At 41.3% G+C, this 17,839-nt stretch overlaps 1 protein-coding gene across 12 annotated transcripts in view; it reads left to right on the top strand.

Moving 5' to 3' along the window:
* Positions 1-14,526, top strand: part of KCNIP1 (potassium voltage-gated channel interacting protein 1) — a 427,878-nt gene extending 413,352 nt beyond the window's left edge. For all 12 annotated transcript variants that reach the window (XM_063349045.1, XM_063349044.1, XM_063349046.1 and 9 more), the window contains 6 exons: positions 5,119-5,188; positions 8,122-8,192; positions 10,322-10,429; positions 11,382-11,486; positions 12,055-12,117; positions 14,390-14,526. In XM_063349045.1, the coding sequence (XP_063205115.1) occupies positions 5,119-5,188; positions 8,122-8,192; positions 10,322-10,429; positions 11,382-11,486; positions 12,055-12,117; positions 14,390-14,437 (465 nt within the window). In that variant the 3' untranslated portion in view covers positions 14,438-14,526. The remainder of the gene's footprint in view (positions 1-5,118; positions 5,189-8,121; positions 8,193-10,321; positions 10,430-11,381; positions 11,487-12,054; positions 12,118-14,389) is intronic.
* The last annotated feature ends 3,313 nt before the right edge of the window (positions 14,527-17,839 follow it).

Below are 17,839 nucleotides of genomic sequence, written 5' to 3'. Positions count from 1 at the left end.
TTATGGAATCTGAGGGAGGAGAATGAGAAACTATTTTTAGGATTAAAATTGATAAATTGATGACCAACAATGACAGAGGTTTGAGCTCAGTAATTCAATACCTCCCATTTAGACCATGTTTCTAATGTCTTGCATTCATTGGAATTGTGTGCATGGATTTAAAAGGATTGGGATTTTTATTGGATTTTTTGCTCGATTCAGGGGGCTCTGTGCTGTTAGGGGAAATCGTTGCTAGCAGCAAGGGATAATTTTCTAATATTAAATCAGAAAACAGACAACCCAAATAACTGAGAGGCTGTTGGAGACATTCTTACCTTGCTTTAGCGTGACTATTTTAGTAAGTCTGTAATGGAATGTGTTAGGAGATGCAATTATCTGCAAGAAATCAGGTTTTTGGAGACTAAAGCAAGCAGTATAAGCAAGGAAGAAAAATCCTGATGCCTTAATAACACCCTAAATATTTCCAAAACGGGAGAACATAGTAAGAGCAACAAAATATGTGGGATGTGTGAATGCTTAGAGATGCAAATCGGGATTGTGGATCCTGAAGGAGAATATGTTAGAGTCTATCTGTGGTCTTAATACCTCCAGTTTAGCAAACTGTGACCCCCTGAATACTCTTTTTTCACGTGCTGGCCAAGGGAGCTGAGAGCAATCTGATGGGCAGGTTACCTTTAGCCCCACTTCAGCGCTGCTGCTGCTTGCTTGCCCGCCCACACGGTACATCTTTGAAAGTGATCAATGGAGTTAATTTCTGATTCCAGCAGAAGAAAGAACAGCAAGTGCAACTTTTGTTTGAGATATTTATTTCAATGTGGATTCAGCTCCTTTGTGCTTTAGTATTTTAAAAAGAAGTCTGCGAGGGTAGATGCGATGCGTGACTCACGCTGCCAATGCCCGATAGTTAGCTTTTTGAAAATCAGGGGTTGTTTCCATGCTTGATGATACAAAAAAATGTTCACTGGTCTTGTTAGATGTTTTAAAAGAATTCATAGGTTAAAGAAAAGAGAGGCGTTTACCTGAAATCTAACCCTCTGCCATCGAAGGAAGGCCTTATGAATGTTACGGAGAAGGACCATGCTTTTTATACTGCCAAGACGTTTTTCTTAAATGAGTAAACCTTTGTTATCTTTAGTGGAATTTAAACTGACACCAAGCTTACCTGCTCCTTTTCACAAGAGAGATTTCTTTTGAGTTGGCTGTATTAAGTTGTACTGTAGCACTAATGAGGCCTCTTGAGCATTATTTGACTCTTATAAAGACAAAATTGTGGTCAATTAAGTACAAATGAATTGGTACTAGCATATGTGTCTGAAAGCAATCCAGTTATAGAGAGCTAAACAAGCTGATCAATGTCAGCGCTGCCTCTCCCCAGCACTCCTGGAGGTTTGATGCAAACTTTCATTTGGCTTCCAGATGGAGCATCAGAAGCAATAAGGATCATGTGGAAATACAGAAAATTTAATCAGGCACAATGGCCAAAACTGCTACAGGAGACTCAGCCTCTGTGAGGAGAGTGCCTGCAGCAGCAGCCTCTCCTCTGTGCCTGCCCTTCGCAGACTTCAGCTTCATTCTCGGGCTTGGCAGTGGTGGGCTGGAGCTCTTAGTAAACATGGGCTATTAATATAGTGTGGAAGAGGTTCAAGGGACTCTGTAGTCGTGGAAGGTATAGAGAAAGTAATGCTAAGTCCCTACCTTTATAAATTGGCTTTAAGCATGTGAAGTGATGGCTTTCAGTGAATATAATAGTTGTATTTATCAAGATGAGAGAAAGAAATACATCTTCACTCAGTGTGTTTGGCCAGTGGTGCTACTCTGGAAAGGATGGTTAGGTGCTCTGCTAGACCTGGTTTTAAAAAGAGTGACAATTTGGTCAAATACTGTGAAGTTCTGCAAAGGCCCAGTGCGGGTCTTGGAGCAGCAGTACTCCAGTGACCAAGGAGAAAATTTCTACCCAAAGAATGTCTCTTGGTAGGGTACTTGGTCTGATCTATGATTAAAAGATACTATAAATAAATATCAAATTATTTATTTAACTCACATTAGACTACAAGCTTTAGGAAACGTGAACTTTGGGAGAATACTTTTATGGTAGCTATTACCTTCTATCAACTATTCTTCTTTTAATGCTTCCTAGCTTATTAGAAGTGTCACAAACAGATGAAAAAGTAACCACTTTTCTCATGACATCGAAGCCTGGAAGTGACTGTTCTATTAGGAGCTTTGATGAGTTTTGAAAATACTCATCTAACCAGGAATTCTGCTGTACAGAATTAGAAAGTTTTGCTAGTTTTGTCTATAAATGGAAAACCAAGTCTGGTCCTGCAGCTACTGGCTATAGGTAGTCCAGCTCGTCTTTTCATCCCCTTGCTCTGGAACAAGCCCTGAACACTAACAGTGGAGAAGGGGTGACCCCGCCAAGGTCAAAACCACAGTGCCAGGTTTGGGTTTTATTTGGGACACTTAAACCTAACCAGTGGAAAGACAGTTATCAGGACATGAAGACAGACTAAAAGATAATTTCAGGGCTTTTTAAGTAAAGGATAATTTGTTGCTTAGCTCAAATCTCTCCTAAATTACTGATGGTTTTCTACCCAAATAGTGGGTAGAAGACAACAGGTTTTCTTCTGTGTTGGAGGAAGGAACTCCGATCTAATCACCCTAATTCAATAGCGAACGGGTATGTGATTAAGGACCTGCCTCTGATGTCACCTGAAGTACCCCTTATGGCTCTCCTTCTGTGACTTGCACAGAACAAAGTGATTTCTCTTGTTTGTTCTGTCCCTTTTCCATGGTTAGCGAATGCACATCAGCAGCGGGTTATGCTGGCAGATCAGAGGCTTGGAAAAAAAAGCCTTTTTACCTTTAGAGGCTTTTCATGGTGGAAGAATTTCTTGTCAAAGTCCTTTTTGTTCTTAAAAGGTATCTAAACAACTCATCAATAAATAAGTCATAGACTTGAATCTTTCTCCAGCTTTCTGTGTCACCAGTTCAAAGGGATTTTCTTAGACTTCCTAAGTTTACTTATCTCAAATTGAACAACCTGTAATGCTACCAGAATAAGCGTTTGTCTGTCTTGGATCTGCAGAGTGGGATGTAACACGCAGCGAGTGTGTGCACCTATGGCAGCTCCAGGCTGCCAGTGGTGAGTAACTACAGCAGTACTGATGTCTGCCCTGCTTTGCAAACCTGCCTAGGACCATGACGTGCACGCCCAAGCCTGCTCTGTTAATGAAGTCCAGGCCAAGCACAGAATTATAGGGAGATTAGGAGGATTTCCACCCCAAAAGCATCATGTGGTGTAGCATGCATATTCCAGCTAGTGTAATGTGGCAGTAGCGTGTTTGGATGTAAAGGCTCTGCAGCTCTGTGCTCTTTCTACTCATGTCTGTTCATCCCCAAGCTTGCTTGTGCTGCCACACATTAGCACAGGAGAATAAACCTTTAAATGAATTTCCCTTACTTTAGAACGCATCTTGAACATGGTGTGCAGTCCTGGACTGCCGGCTCAAAAAGGGTATGGTGGAAATGGAAAGATGCAGAGAAGGGATTGTTGTCAAAGGATGCTTGGTGCCTTCTGTGATTCTCAGGGTGGGATGCTTCAGCCTGGAAAAGAAATGACAAAGGGAAGATCCACAAAATCACAAATGGCAGATAGAAGAAGGTTTGGGGTCAACTGTTTGCTCTCTTGCCTGCTGCAGGGCATCAGACCCGTGGTGTCTGTGCCAGTGGGTATTTCTGAACACAGGAATAAGCCGACTTTTCTATATCTATAATTCTGTGCTCTGAGAAAAAGTATCAGTCCATGGTTATGTTACTCTTCTACTCTGGTTTAGTTTTCAAAATTGGTCGATAGGCACATTTGTGATGAAGAGTGTCATCAACTGAAAAATATTCTGTATAATTGAAAACTTCACATAGTCAGATGGCAGTGCCCAGGGCTCTCTGTGATACGTCAGCATGTGTTATAACAGCACTGAGCTGTTGGGAGGGGTGGCAAAGCCACCACAGTTAAGCTAAATTTGCGCCTGAATTTTACTTAAATTGTCCAGGTAATTTAAGTTTATAAAAAGAGTTGAGAATCAGGAAACAGGATTCACAAATTGGAGACAGTTCTTGTGCTGTTTTTCACCCATCTCTTCTGTTGCCTGTGGTCCCACATCCTGCTGGGGAAGATGTGAGGACCTCAGTTCAGGTATCACTTACGGGGTGAAGCACCTGGCGGCTCAGCTCCTTGTAGCTGCCCCATCTCGCTTTTCACAGGCGCTTGCCAGACTCTGCAAATATGCCCAGAGAGAACCTCCCACCCCAGCCTACCATAACGGCTTGGATTTTGCTCAGCTGTAGCAGAGCAAGTGTGAGCCTTCCAGGCAGGGATTCCCTTTTCCCTTCCTGAATGCTAATCAAGTAGGTCAAGAAGTTCAGTCTGCCACCTCCTTCCTAAGTGTTTGTCCTTATTTGAAGCAGCCAAAAGTGAAATGAAATGCTTTACATTCTAGTACCAGAGCTTAAAAATAAAATAACCCCACAGGTTGCCAGGTTAGAAGATTTGCAGGGGCACAGTCTGGCTTCTTGGAAGTTTACAGAAGATTGATCGGATAAACAGGTTAAAAACGATCTAATCTTTTTCAGCCTAATACTAATGCTTGTTTGTAGGGACTTACGAGCATAGTATATACCATTAGCCTCCGTGGAACTGGTGTCAAGTGTCTGGCTACAGTCCTCTGCTGAGGATTAATGAATTCATATATGCGGGGGCATTCGACAGGGAATGGTTAGCCGGCAGTAACGTTATTTGTAATTATTAGATGAGAGCTTCATATGACAAAAGGCACGCGCAGCCTTTCTAGGTCATCCTATAAAACAGGGATTAAACACTGCTGAAAATGCTGTTAAAAATGTTAATAATGGTGAACCTAGTCTATGAGATACTTAAGATGAAATTGCAGTCTGAATTATTTTAATTTCTTCAGCTGCACAGCCTGTGCATCCAGAGCACTGTGAGAATAGGAATTTGATTTGTTTAATTGCTCTCTTTGGGCTTGTAGGGTTTTCCAAATGAACCTTTATAGAGCTGGGATTTTTTTCCTTGATTTTTCTTTTTTGGTTTTCCAACAGGAATGTCCTAGTGGGGTTGTTAATGAAGAAACATTCAAACAGATCTATGCACAGTTTTTTCCTCACGGAGGTAAGCGGTATTACTTTGTGTCTGTTGGGTTTATTGAAGCATGCCTTAACATTCATTACTGCCAGCTGGCTGCAAAACTACTTCAGATAATGTAAAAAAAGTGAAATGAGCTTAAGCTTTGCAGGATCTTAAACAGAAACACAGACAGCAGGGTAATAAAATTAAGTTAGAGCCTTTGAACAGTCATTTCACAAGAATAGAGACAGACCCACATTAAAGATTTTCCCTAGTTGTCATCTCTTTATTCTCCGGTAAACAGTGCACTAGTCTGGGAGAGAAACTGGGGACTGATGCTTTTTTCTGTACTGACTCTCTGGATGGTAGAAAGCTAAATCACTTCCCCTCTGTGTGTCCCGCTTCCCTGCTGTTGGACTGCTGTGTGTGTCAGAAGAGTCCCAGACTTTATTTTGGCCTGCAAATTAATCAAAACTTCCCTAAAATTCTTAAAGTAGTTCTTAGTTGATGTATGCTGTGAGCTACCTGATGCAAAAATGATCATTTTTGGTGTTTGTGTGACTAATTAAGACACGGTCACATCATGTTTTGGAACATATAAAGTGTTGTATTAAAACTCTCAATTAATGTGTGTTCTTGCCTTTTAAAAACATGTATGTTCTTCTAACTGAATATGTTCCATGGGGATACTGTTCCCAAATTGAAATGAATGAGTCATGGGTTTAAGTGGCTTTTTTAGTAAAAGCTGCAGTATTTGAGGCTTTCTGAATATATTCCACTTTGTAGTGGCTGCAGGTTGCACTCACTATGGAATGATGACTGGAAGTTTCTGCACGAGTGTGTGTATGCACATGCATTTACTTTAAGAAGATCATTAACAAGTGGTTTCACAAATAAATGTCAAGATAAAACACATTATGTTTATGTTTTACAATGCATATGACCTCAAAGATGTACACCTATGAAAAGTTCACATTAAATTTCAGTATGGACTTGATGATTCCATTACAAAAAACATAGAATCATAGAATCGTTTGGGTTGGAATGGCCGCCTAAAAGTCATCTAGTCCACCCCCCCTGCAATAAACAGGAACATCTTGCCAACTATTTAAAAAAAAAAAAAGAAAAAAAAAAAGTATTTTCAACTTTATGTACTTCTGGATGTGTTTTGTGTTTTCGACTTCGGTTCCGGTAAGTCCAAGGAACTCCAGTTACCTCAGGTAACCGCATTAACTCCTTTGAGCGACACACCTCAGGTGACGCCTTCCTTCCCATGTGTGAAAAAATACCAGGTACAGAAAGTTAATTTTTCATGGATAGATAACTTTTTTCTGCCCTACTGATGTTGACAAAGACTCGCTTTCTCTTCTTTTTGTGTGTCCCATTCCCCTGAAATGTGGTTCTCCCTTGGTTAATGATGATGGTAGTGTAACCAAGCTTAATAATAAATCAGTTTAACAACAGATGTGATTTCATATTTTACACTGTTTTCTTTCACTTGGTTTCCAGACTGTTTGCATAACCTTAGCGTCATAAATTGTGAGATTCCAGATTCCTCAGAGATTTTTTCACTTTTATGGCTCTCTCTCCAAATAAACTTGTACGTTCCAGAGGTATTAAAGTACCTCTGAATTATAAAAACTTTGTGCACTGTCATCCCAAGCCTGTGATATTTTCATTACGTAGGGCTCCCATCCTTGACAGGTTTTCATTTTTCCTCCTCATCAAGTGATACTAGTGATCTGTGGACATCATACACTATTGAAATAAGACATCTAGTGTAATATTTTTGGTTTATCGTTTAGTTTAGCTTAATAGGAATTTTTTGTAGGAGTGTCACACAGATAATTCTATGGTTTTCTTCTAGAGCTATTTTATTTCGTAATCCTTCTCTTAAAAATGCAGTAGCCAGTTTTTTTCCTAAAGTCCAGTGTATTCAATCCTTACAGATGACAGTGACTTAAGTATTTGATTTTTCTGCACACTGTTACACTTTCCTGGATTTGAACAATGGGAAAATATTTAATCACTTCATAGAAATCAGAGTAAAAAGACGCTGGGTCTTTCCACCTGACTGTCTGCATAGCACAGGGCACCAGGCTTCACCCGAATACCCATACATTACGAACGCTCAGGCTAGACTAATGCAGCATGCTAGGGGCAAAGAACAAAAGAGACAAAAAAGTGCATGGCTGCTGGAATAGCAATGAAATAATTAAGTTAATTTAATGTCACTTGCTTCCATCTTGAAAAGCTGGGCTCTGGTAATGCAGAGAACAGTGTGAATGGCCTCCAGAGCAGAGAACAGGCCAGGGAAGGTCTTAAGGTCATACACCTATTTGATTTTTATTTTTTTTTTTCCGTATACTATGACTGTTTTTACTGGTTAACAGCCATTCTTTACATGGCCATAGAAACTGTTCTTCTCAATAGAAAAGATTTTCTAAAACCAGTGGTTTAAGATTCAGAAGGACAAAAATATGCCTTGGATGAGATTGCTCTTTAACAGTCAGGGGCCAAACTCATCTTACTGGAACTAGATGAAGTTGAACAGCCTGGGGCATCTCTGCTGTATCTCACACAAAGCAAAAAGATAGAGGAAGGAAGCACACATGCTGCAATGACTCTCTGGTGCTTTTGCTGCATTTCTCACCAGAGCCAATGCTCCACTTGCCCCAGAGACTCTCTTGGGAAGTTTTGGTTTGTTTTTTTGTTTTTTTTTTTTTCTCATTCTGTCAAGTGCAACCCCATAATCCATATCTTCTACCGTAACAAAAACTTTTACATTTCAAGGCTGTTTTAAGGGAGGGCATGAGGAGTATGCAAGTCCATGTCAACATTTATGAGGTCATAGAATATCTGGCAGTACTACAAGGTTGGTTTTCATACAAAAGGAAAATAAAGTCATGAATGTTGCATAGAGCCATTAGCGTATAATGAACTCTTGTACCAATCTGTGCCTTTTTTTTTTCCCCCAGATGCTAGCATGTATGCACATTATCTCTTTAACGCATTTGACACTGCACAAAATGGCTCAGTGAAGTTTGAGGTAAGCGGTTTGCGTCCTCCTTTGATGCCTCTTTCTCAGCTTTGTGTTTTTAACCTTCTCCATCAACTCTTCATTGTAAATTAGTAGGACTTGTTGGGTGATGGGTTAGAGATTTCAGTCTAAAATCAGTTGATATTTTAAATTCTGGTTCACTTTATTTTATGCAGATGGCTTTGCATGTTTCCTCTCACTAAAGAAACATACAGATCATGTTAGTCAGTACCATGGGGAGGAAGTGCAGAGATTTATGTAGCAGAGAGGAGAGGCTGAAGACAGTCCCATATGAAAAGAGACCAGTGATTTGCACAGATAATTTGCATGTCAAAGAAAAGCCCGTACATTGTGTGTCGTCTGCAGTCATCATGCATTGCAAGGTTATATTTATGTTCCTGGAATGTGTTTGGGTTTTTTAAGCTTATTTGATATATTGAAGAAGTATCTCAGGTACTTCGTTCCTAGGGAAACCAAATCCACCCTTTAACTAAAAGGCCTGTTGCTGTGGCTACAAATAGCCATTCTTCAAGCTCACACACATAGCTGTAGGAGTGCTGCAAAGGGATGTGTTAAGTCATAGGCCTGTGGAGGATGAACTTCATAGTTTTGAAGACAGTTAACTAAGATCATAAAACTAGAAATCATTGACAGTCTTGCCTTTTCCATCAAATGGCCAAGAACTCTGGTAATTTCCAGGTAAGACTGGCAAATTTGTTCATTAAACAAATGTAAAATGGGAATGTTGCAATGTGTGTATGCGTGTCTCTGTAGCGATGGCTGTAGTGGGAGTTTTGTATATGGCAGATGCTCAGTAGCAAGAGACTTCCAGAAACCTAAACAGCCTGAGACATGGGAAAATGCTTAGATAAGTTTTAAAAAGAGAAAAGTGCTGAGCTTTCCTTCCTGGCAAACCTGTCTCTGTAGTGGTTATCAAACATAAGCATTTTGTCCCCTTTTTTGTATTGTTCAGCAAATTCAAATTCCTCTGAGCCTTGGTAAAAAGGAGCAAAGGTTTCTAAGAAGCGATGCACTGCCCCATGCAGAACTAATGGAGATAACATAGGAAGGACTAAGTACATTAAATGAGGTATCAAGAACTGTATAGCTCTGTTAGCTTGAAGCTTTGCCTGTGCTAATAAATCCCTGTAGGGATGCTGCTTACAGTGCCTGAGCCATTGTGCAGTATAAACAATAATTCAAAGCTATTAGATGTAATAACTACTGTAAACAAAAAATACAATTAAAATGCTGCGTCCCAGACTGAGTAATTAGTGGGGGAATAGCATCTGGTCAAGTCTGAGAGATTTTGCCAGAGGCCAAAACCTGAGGCTCCCTGTGTTAGAGGAATTTGGGATCTCTCCATCTCTCGCAAGATGGGTGCAGAAAAAAGGCCGGATTTTCCTCCTTCTTTCATAGCACCCAAGATCTGCGGGTAAGAAGCTGTGTTGAATGAGGCGGTGGCAATCTGAGTGACTCCTTGCAGCAGACCATTTCTAGGAGGGGAATGGCCACTGGAGCATCTGGCACTGCTCTTAAAAACCAGACGTGTACTTTGCCATGCTTGCATTTGTGCAGTATTTAGAGTTTGGAGGATGATAAACTTGAATGGCTAGCAAGGATGGTGTCCCGTTTCCTGGCCTTGAGCATGCTGTGCTGCTCTTGACAAGTCCAAGGCGCCGGAACAGCCAATGTCCTATCAACTTTAGGATCTAAGTTTGCCTGTCTTGGACTGGATCTGCTCTTAATCTCTTGCTGTTTTCATACCCCTCACCCCAGGACTAGAAGAGTTGAAGGCTGCAGCACCCATTAGGTCTTTCTGCCCTTCCAGCCTTGCTAAGCTGCCTAACCCTTATCATAAGATTTACAGCGGCTGCAGCTGAGTACTTGACTTTTCTGATTTTCCTCGTTACCTCATACACATTTATTAGTGTGTCAGTACTCAGATCATCTTAGCGGATGCTATGTCCATTGAGTTCAGTCAGAGAGGACACATTTTTGGAAAAGGGAGTCAGAAGAGGTTGATAACCATATGCTCTATGCTAAAAAGATAAGTCTTTTGACTGGCATTATATAAAGAAGGTGGCTTAGAAAAGGATATGATGAAAATTCGCATTTCTCTCTCTGCCTTGAACCAGGATTTTGTGATGGCATTGTCCATTCTGTTGCGGGGAACTGTTCATGAAAAGCTAAGATGGACGTTTAATCTCTACGACATAAATAAGGATGGCTATATAAACAAGGAGGTAAGGCTGTTTCCGACAAGTGTGGTTGATTTCTGGAGAGAGCCAACTGGTTTCTGTTGCAGGGCACAACTAATTTTACATGTAGCTAATTAAATGCAAATCAGACTGGACTCGAGCATTTATCTGTGTCTAAGTAAAGTGCACAGTGATCTTAAATTACATGGTTTTGTAGACATATTTTTCTATATTATAGCACCTTTAATGGATTGTTTTAGCCAGGAGCAAAATCCTAGTCACAGCTATGAATGTTATAACCTTTGCAAAGGGGAAGGTGACGGTGACAATAGCTACTCGGTGACTGAGTCATGAGGGGTTTCTGGCTGCACTGGGGAGGTATGGTGTGGGCTTACCTGAAGCACTGCAAGCCAGTACCACTCCTAAATCCTGTGTTATCATATGGTTTTATCTTCTTACCTGGTATTGCTTGTTCCCTTTGTGGGAAGCCTTGGGTTTTGAGCATGGTAACATGAATATTTTGCAAATATATCTTGGTTTGTCTTCTCAAAACTATTGTGTGTACCTGGAGGGTTTTGTGGTTGCTGCTACTGGTCGTGGAGTTGTGTGGCAGTTTGTGCAAGGTGTGGAGAAGGGCTGGGTTCCCAGTGACTGCTGTGAAGGTCCCTGGCCTTGGAGGAAGCTCCAGGACAGTCGGTGCCACAGTGCCCAGCACCGTCCCACAAGTCCTGCAGTGCTGCCTGGGCAGAGCAGGGAAGTGAGCACTGCAGCCACCTCCCATGTGGCTGTGGCAAAGTCATGGCACTGTCAGAATGAAGCACTTCATTTTTATAGATGAACTTATATATGATGATACATCTGTCTGTGTTTTCATGCATATGCATAGGCATTCTCTGTGCTGTGAAGAGGGTGAAGAAAAAGGTAACGAAAGAAAGAAATGTGCTATCACTTCTACTAATTTCCCTTTTGTGTTTGTGCCGGCATGCCACTACTGCAGGAAATGATGGATATCGTAAAGGCAATTTATGATATGATGGGAAAGTACACATATCCAGTGCTCAAGGAAGATGCTCCAAGGCAACATGTAGAAGTATTCTTCCAGGTACTCGATTTTTGCTGTGTTTTTCTTAACGCTTGAGCTATGCACTGATATGCTTTACTGTAAGTTTAGCTCAGAGTTGAATCCTATGCCCCGCTATATATTCCAAAATAAACCCTATCAGCCATTCAGATTAACTCTACAGTGTCTGATGCTTTTCTTACTCCAAGGTATCCCATTGTCCCTTAGCCCAACCCTTTGCATTGTGGGGTGTGACATCCAGCAAGTTTGAAGCCTTGCTGCCCTTCAGTGCTTCTTCTCTCACCTGCCCGTACAGAGAGACAGGAATATGGGTGCTGGTTGGTGAGGCAGTGAATAAATAAATGATGTAATAAGGAGGATGATGTGTATGTCAAGGAAGGAATAGAATAGTTGGTGATGACCGCAAAAGTGCTCCAAATACCAGAGTACACAAGTCCTTAGCAGTCAACAGATTTACCTAATGACACTGAGTCTGCAATCTAAGCTGGTAAAGTCACGTAGGTTTATTCACGTTGCATCAAATAATGTATTATACTATCACTGCAGTGTTACCTATGGAAATAATTTTTTGTTTTATTTTATTTTGCAGAAAATGGATAAAAACAAAGATGGTGTTGTAACTTTAGATGAGTTTATTGAATCATGTCAGGAGGTAAGGACAAAATTATAACTGTAATGAAAGGCCTAGCTCATGCCACAGCATTTGCTTTCCCTTTGGACAGACTCCGTTTGAAACAAGATGCTGCTCAGGATTCCAGGTTTCCTTTGCTCTGTGAAAAAGTCAGTTTCAAGACTGAGTTTCTGGTGGTGCTCAGTCAAATCATTGGAGAGGTCCTCTTCATTTCCAGTGCTGGTGGCTGGTGCTTTTATTTTCCTGAGTGAACTGCACTACCTGATTCTGTAGACAATCAGATGACTCTAGAGAAAGCTCATAATGCGCTTCCTTAGTGTTTTTTTCTGTTGTTGTTTTTGAGATTTTTTTGGTGTTTTTTTTAAGAGACTGATATTGTGTCTGCGTGCTCCCCCTGGATGTCATTAGCAGCAGGTACCAGTTGCTGGAACTGCCCAGAGCCAAAGGTCTCTCAAAATCTTGTGGTTACAGCACTGACTTATAAAACCAGTTGAAGTTTTCACGGTCAAACATTAAAAGCAAATGCTTTCATCATAGTAATGATATTTTTTTTTTCTCTGTTTTGGAAATGAGCTTCCTCTTGCAAATTCCATACATTAGGTTGCCTGTAATAAATATTTGCTGGTATTTTTAGCATTGGCACAAAGACATCAGCATTAACATGCAATTGGCCAAGTGTCTATTGTCTTAGACTGTAATCGGCTGTGGAATGTTTGTTCAGATATTTCTAATATTTAATCAGTACAACAGTGGTCTATGCATTTTAGAAAGTTTACAGTGGTGCAAATAATTGCATACCAGCCCTCTTGTGTATTTGATTTTCCCTGGAAAAATCTTTCCTGTTCTGCAGTCGGACAGCTCTTCTGTAGCTGAGCAACGGGAAGATGCTCCCTGTGGAGGGCTTGGCTGGCTTCCCACTCTTCTGTGTTAAGTCTGGCTCTGGCAACATCCAGGTTACTTCTTAGTCAGGGACTTCAGGCGGCAAAATCCTTGTTAGCAGATGAATAATACATGGCTAATTTTTTTAAGTTACTTCATTCTTGGTCCCTCCTGATTGTTTAGCTTAATTTTTGCCTTGTCTTTAATTGGATTGTTTGTGTTGCATATTATTTTTCACGTTTGTAATTTGCCTTCAGGCTGGATGCATATGTATGATTAGCGGCCTCAGTATTGAAGCAGCTTCACTTTACTGCTAACTGTTAGAGTGTGTTTAATGGTCTAGGTTGGGTTTCGTTCCTTCTGTTGACATGCTTGCTCTAGGAGCTATGCCGTCCGATGCACTGTCACGTGTGGTTTCCTGGCAGATAGGAGTGAGCCTGGCAACAGTAAGATGTTGGTGTTTTGGGTTTGTTTGGTTGTTTTTTTTCTTTATGGAAAAGAAACCAAAGTGCCCTATCGTGCTTACCTCTGCCGTTTCTGAGGGTATGGCTCATGGGCAGTGAACTCCTAGTATGGCTTTGGAGAGGATGATTGGTTTCCCATGCAAGGTGATACCTTGCACTGGTACCCACCAAACTGTGTGAAAAGTGAGATAGATGAATGCAGCTGTAAAATAAAAGAGGAATGAGATGCAGTAGATCTCGTAAGTTGCTCAATGTGGAAAATTATTTTCATGTTACAGGCAAACAGTTATTCTAAGTTTTGGAATAACTGAATTCCTGAGGGGGGAAAAAGAATTTTGTTTTTGAATATTACTCTGGTTATTACCTTGAAGTACAATTTCAAGACATCATGAGAAACGATCTGGGATTTCCCTTGTGTGTCTCCAACTTTCTTGTTTGGATCTAGGAACCTCGGAGAGGCTGAGATTGCATGTATTTTGGGTTTGAGCTGGTTGTATTTCTGAAGTGAAGTGGTCCTTCAAGGCAGCTTACTTATCAGTTTGAAACCCGCAATTTCATTTGGACATTTGAAGCATATTAGCTAAATGCGTATTTGCATATTCAGGGTCAACGAAATGTAGTTGGGCACTAAAGCCTGAGGATTCAGCAGAGTCACCAGCTCAATGCTGGTGTCCAGTTTTCTTCAGTAAAGCACAGCCCAGGCTGCATGTCAAGCTTATGAGAAGACCCTGGGCTTGCATGCCTCAAACCAACTAATGTGCCAAAGTAAGAGACGGCTGCTTTGCTGAATCAGGACCTGATCACTGAATCAATTCCAGCTCATCGAGGATGAAAAGCGTTATGAAAGCAAGGCCGTTGCCTGCAGTAGCAGCTGCAGAGCCCCTCCTGTGCTGTGCAAAGTTACGAGTCGTGTTGTCAGTGTTATGAAAATGTCTTCTCATTGCTTTCAGGACGACAATATCATGCGATCCTTACAGCTCTTTGAGAATGTGATGTAACCATGTCTGGTGAACGCTGGAGGAGTCGGAGACTTTCTGTGTAACAAAGACCTCCTTTCTGGGTGAAAGATTTTTACAATTCAGCCATGTTCAGTGTGTGAGGATTTTGTATGACATCTCCAACCAAATGGCAACTGAATGCAACCGATCCCACCTCTTCTCCCCAAGAGACGCCGGTGGACCTTTGTTTCGTTTTGGAAGCATGTGAATATTTTAATAAAACCTGACAAGAGAGAACTGCTGCTCGAAGTTCAATGAGTAATATACAGCATTGTTTGCTAGGCACAAGTCCCGCTTTTAATCTAGCGAGCTTGATTACATATGATAGCACATGTCGATAGCTTACTCGGCCATCTATTGTAAGTGAAAAGCTCAGTCAATATTACCATATGGCAAAATGTTTTATGAATGCCTTGCCATTGATCTGCTTTGACAAAAGTCAAATCTACCAGGGTGGTCTGTAAAAAATGTACAGTAAATGTACCCAGGACACTAAGCAGACAGCCTGTGTAGCCAGAATCCCCATTTCTGCAGAGATCCTGGTTTTCCTCTCACATGCACTGGTGCCACCACACTGAATTTGTTGGAGTTTTTCCTGAACACAGTAGCTTAGAGGATCTTCACGCCAGGGTGAGCCAGAAAGGAGCAAAACGTGTGTTGCACATACAAATTTCGAACTACAGAACAAATCCTGTGCAATGATGGTAAGTTCTTGCAAGACCGGGCAGGTTTATAAGGGCTGGTACAGGAAGATGAATACCTGCTCTGGTCCCAGGCACCTTCTGCAGTCCCAGCACATGGTGGGACACCAAGTCGTTCTCCAGTCTGCGTCTCAGCAGCGCCATGGTCGTGTGCTATTGGCCTTTCGTTGTAGTTTGGCACATGCTTCCTAGATTCATCATTTGAATGTTTGTATTTTTCCACTGGAAGTTACAGTAAAATGTTACCCACTTTATGGATTTGTTTATGCTTTCCAGTTTTACTTAGTGCAAAAAAGGGCCCAGATGACGCAGCTGTGTTTCCATATACAGGCCTTGGCACCCACCGAGTGCCCTGTACATTAGCTGCCAGGCCCATATGTCCCTTGGGCTAATTTGACATTTTCTACAGCAAAATCTTTTTTCCTACAAGTCAGTTGCATGATTCGTAAAAGTCCCATTTCCTTACTAATGCCAAATAGAGCAATGGTTTGGGGGGGGTCTGGGTTTTTTAATTAGTAAAACAGAGTGAATCATGTAGTGAATTTACACCAAGGTTGGATTTTGCCCAGTAGATTATTTTTCAGCTGAGGAATTTTTCAGCAGGCTTCAGACCCTGCTTTGCAGAGGACGCTTAAGAAAGTTAACACACCAGAGTGCCGTTGCAGTCTCCAGGCAGGTGATGGCTGAGAAACCAAGGGACGGGGAGGGAAAAGCCAACTTTTCCAGCTGCTCAGACCACACAGAAAGGAGAGTCCCTGCCGTAGTGGTTCATCGCTCCCATCCAGTAAGCATATATTTTTATTATACCAGATACTATATTGCAAATATACTGTTAGCAGTGAAGATATATTTTAAAAATTATGTAAGTGGAAGCTTTTTATAATACAAAATATATAGAATGCCTCATTTCTGGAGCCCTATATTTTATAAAAATTTAATCTATTGAAGTACTCCTGATTATAGAAGTAGATCTAATCAGTGCTAGTGTAATGCTATGCTAATTTCCCAAGACGGGACATTTTCCCCTGTTACTTTGTTCCTCCATACACTTCTCTGTAGTCTTAACTTTATTCCCTTCAGTTTCTCACTTGGTGGCGAGCTCACTTGTCATCAAAAGTGCTATTCAAGTGAGTGAAGTTATATTTACGCAAGAGTGACACCCTAGTCTATCCTGTTCACTGCCTTTCATACAAATACCATTAGTTAATTCCTTCCTAGCAATGACACAGAGCATAGCTACTCCGATAATGTGCGGTGATTCGCAGAGTGATGCGATGCTGTGAGAGTAGCCTTGTCCTCCAGTTGTCCGGTATTGTCTATTTAGTTTTTATTTAATAGGCACTTGATTAAAAACATCAGTTGTAGCTGAAACAAGACACAACGTTCATACTTTTCCTTCTTGATTCTTCTTGCGATTGATTTAGCAAATGACAGAATTTAATATAATGAATAACCTGGTGTTTTTTTCCCCACACCAAAAGAGCATCTGTCTATTATCAGTCTAAGCAGTTAACTTCAGCTGAAGGAAAAGTGGACAAGATAATGGAAAACAAGCATTTGCATCGGGCTAGCACAGTGCCTTTCTCCTCTGACAGTGTTGCTCCAAATGTGCTCATGAGATGGCACATACAGCCTGAAAAGTTTTGAATGTGCCCTTTTCAAAAGAAAACATTATTAATGGCCTGATACCATTGTCCCTGAAGCTAAATTAATTTCCGGAGTTACTGTGATTAATTTGGCCTCAGGTATGTTTTCTGTGTCTCCAGCAGCAGTTCTGCGTGGGTGACGCTGGGTGCCTGTCTCATAGGGGCTATAACTGCTTTCTGTTGAGTGTGGACCCAGTTTGGCAACATGCATCAAACATTTGGATGTTCCTCTCAGTACGTGCTTAAGTGCATTGCTGAAATCAGGCTCCCATCAGTGACCCTACAGTTCTGGCATCCCTTTATCTGCTCTCCAGCATCAGTTTTCAGCAATGGGGGTGCATTAGGCAGAGAGGGAGATGCTGAAAGCCGCACCGGTCCTGATTCTGCTCTTGAGGCATAACTTCGATTTCAGCCTTGCAGGAGTCCAGACCCCACCTGTGCATAGCTGGTGTTCAGCCCTGGGTCGTCCAGTGGAGTTGACATAGGAGGATTGGCAAAGTGGCACACAGTTGTATTTTCACATAGCTCTAATTGAAAATTGTTTGTGGCAGAGTCATTGCCTTTGCCAAACCATTTATTATCCTGTGTTTGTCCCTGATCCCACCAATACCAGCCAGAGACTGATATGCGTCAGTGCGTAGAAGGCCTCTGGGTTTTCCGTGAGCAGCATCCACGTATATGGCGTGTGTGCTCTAGCCAACAGAGATCCAGTGACTGTGAGAGAATCGTACTCTGCATGGAAATGTCTTTGGGTTTCTTTTTTATGTTTTTCGTGAATGTTACTTTGTAAACCTGCAAAGCCTCCCATTGCTCATAAATGGGGCTTGCAATATTTATGGCAAATACTTACTACTACAGCTTTCTAAATAAAACATAGTATGCTATTCTAATCTCATACTGTCATAAATCCTACTGCCAGTATGTGGAAGGTAGTTACTATGCTGGCTTCTAAGTTACAGTTAGACTATCTGTCTGTGCTATCAGCTGTGCAAATTTTCTCAAAGTTGTGAATGTTTAAATAACATCTGAATCATTGATCTGACTGTTTCATTAGT

The sequence above is a fragment of the Chroicocephalus ridibundus genome, chromosome 11 (genome assembly GCF_963924245.1).
Source record: "Chroicocephalus ridibundus chromosome 11, bChrRid1.1, whole genome shotgun sequence".
NCBI lineage: Eukaryota > Metazoa > Chordata > Aves > Charadriiformes > Laridae > Chroicocephalus > Chroicocephalus ridibundus.
Note: the sequence above shows the minus strand (reverse complement) of the source record. Positions and strands in the feature narration are given on the sequence as shown.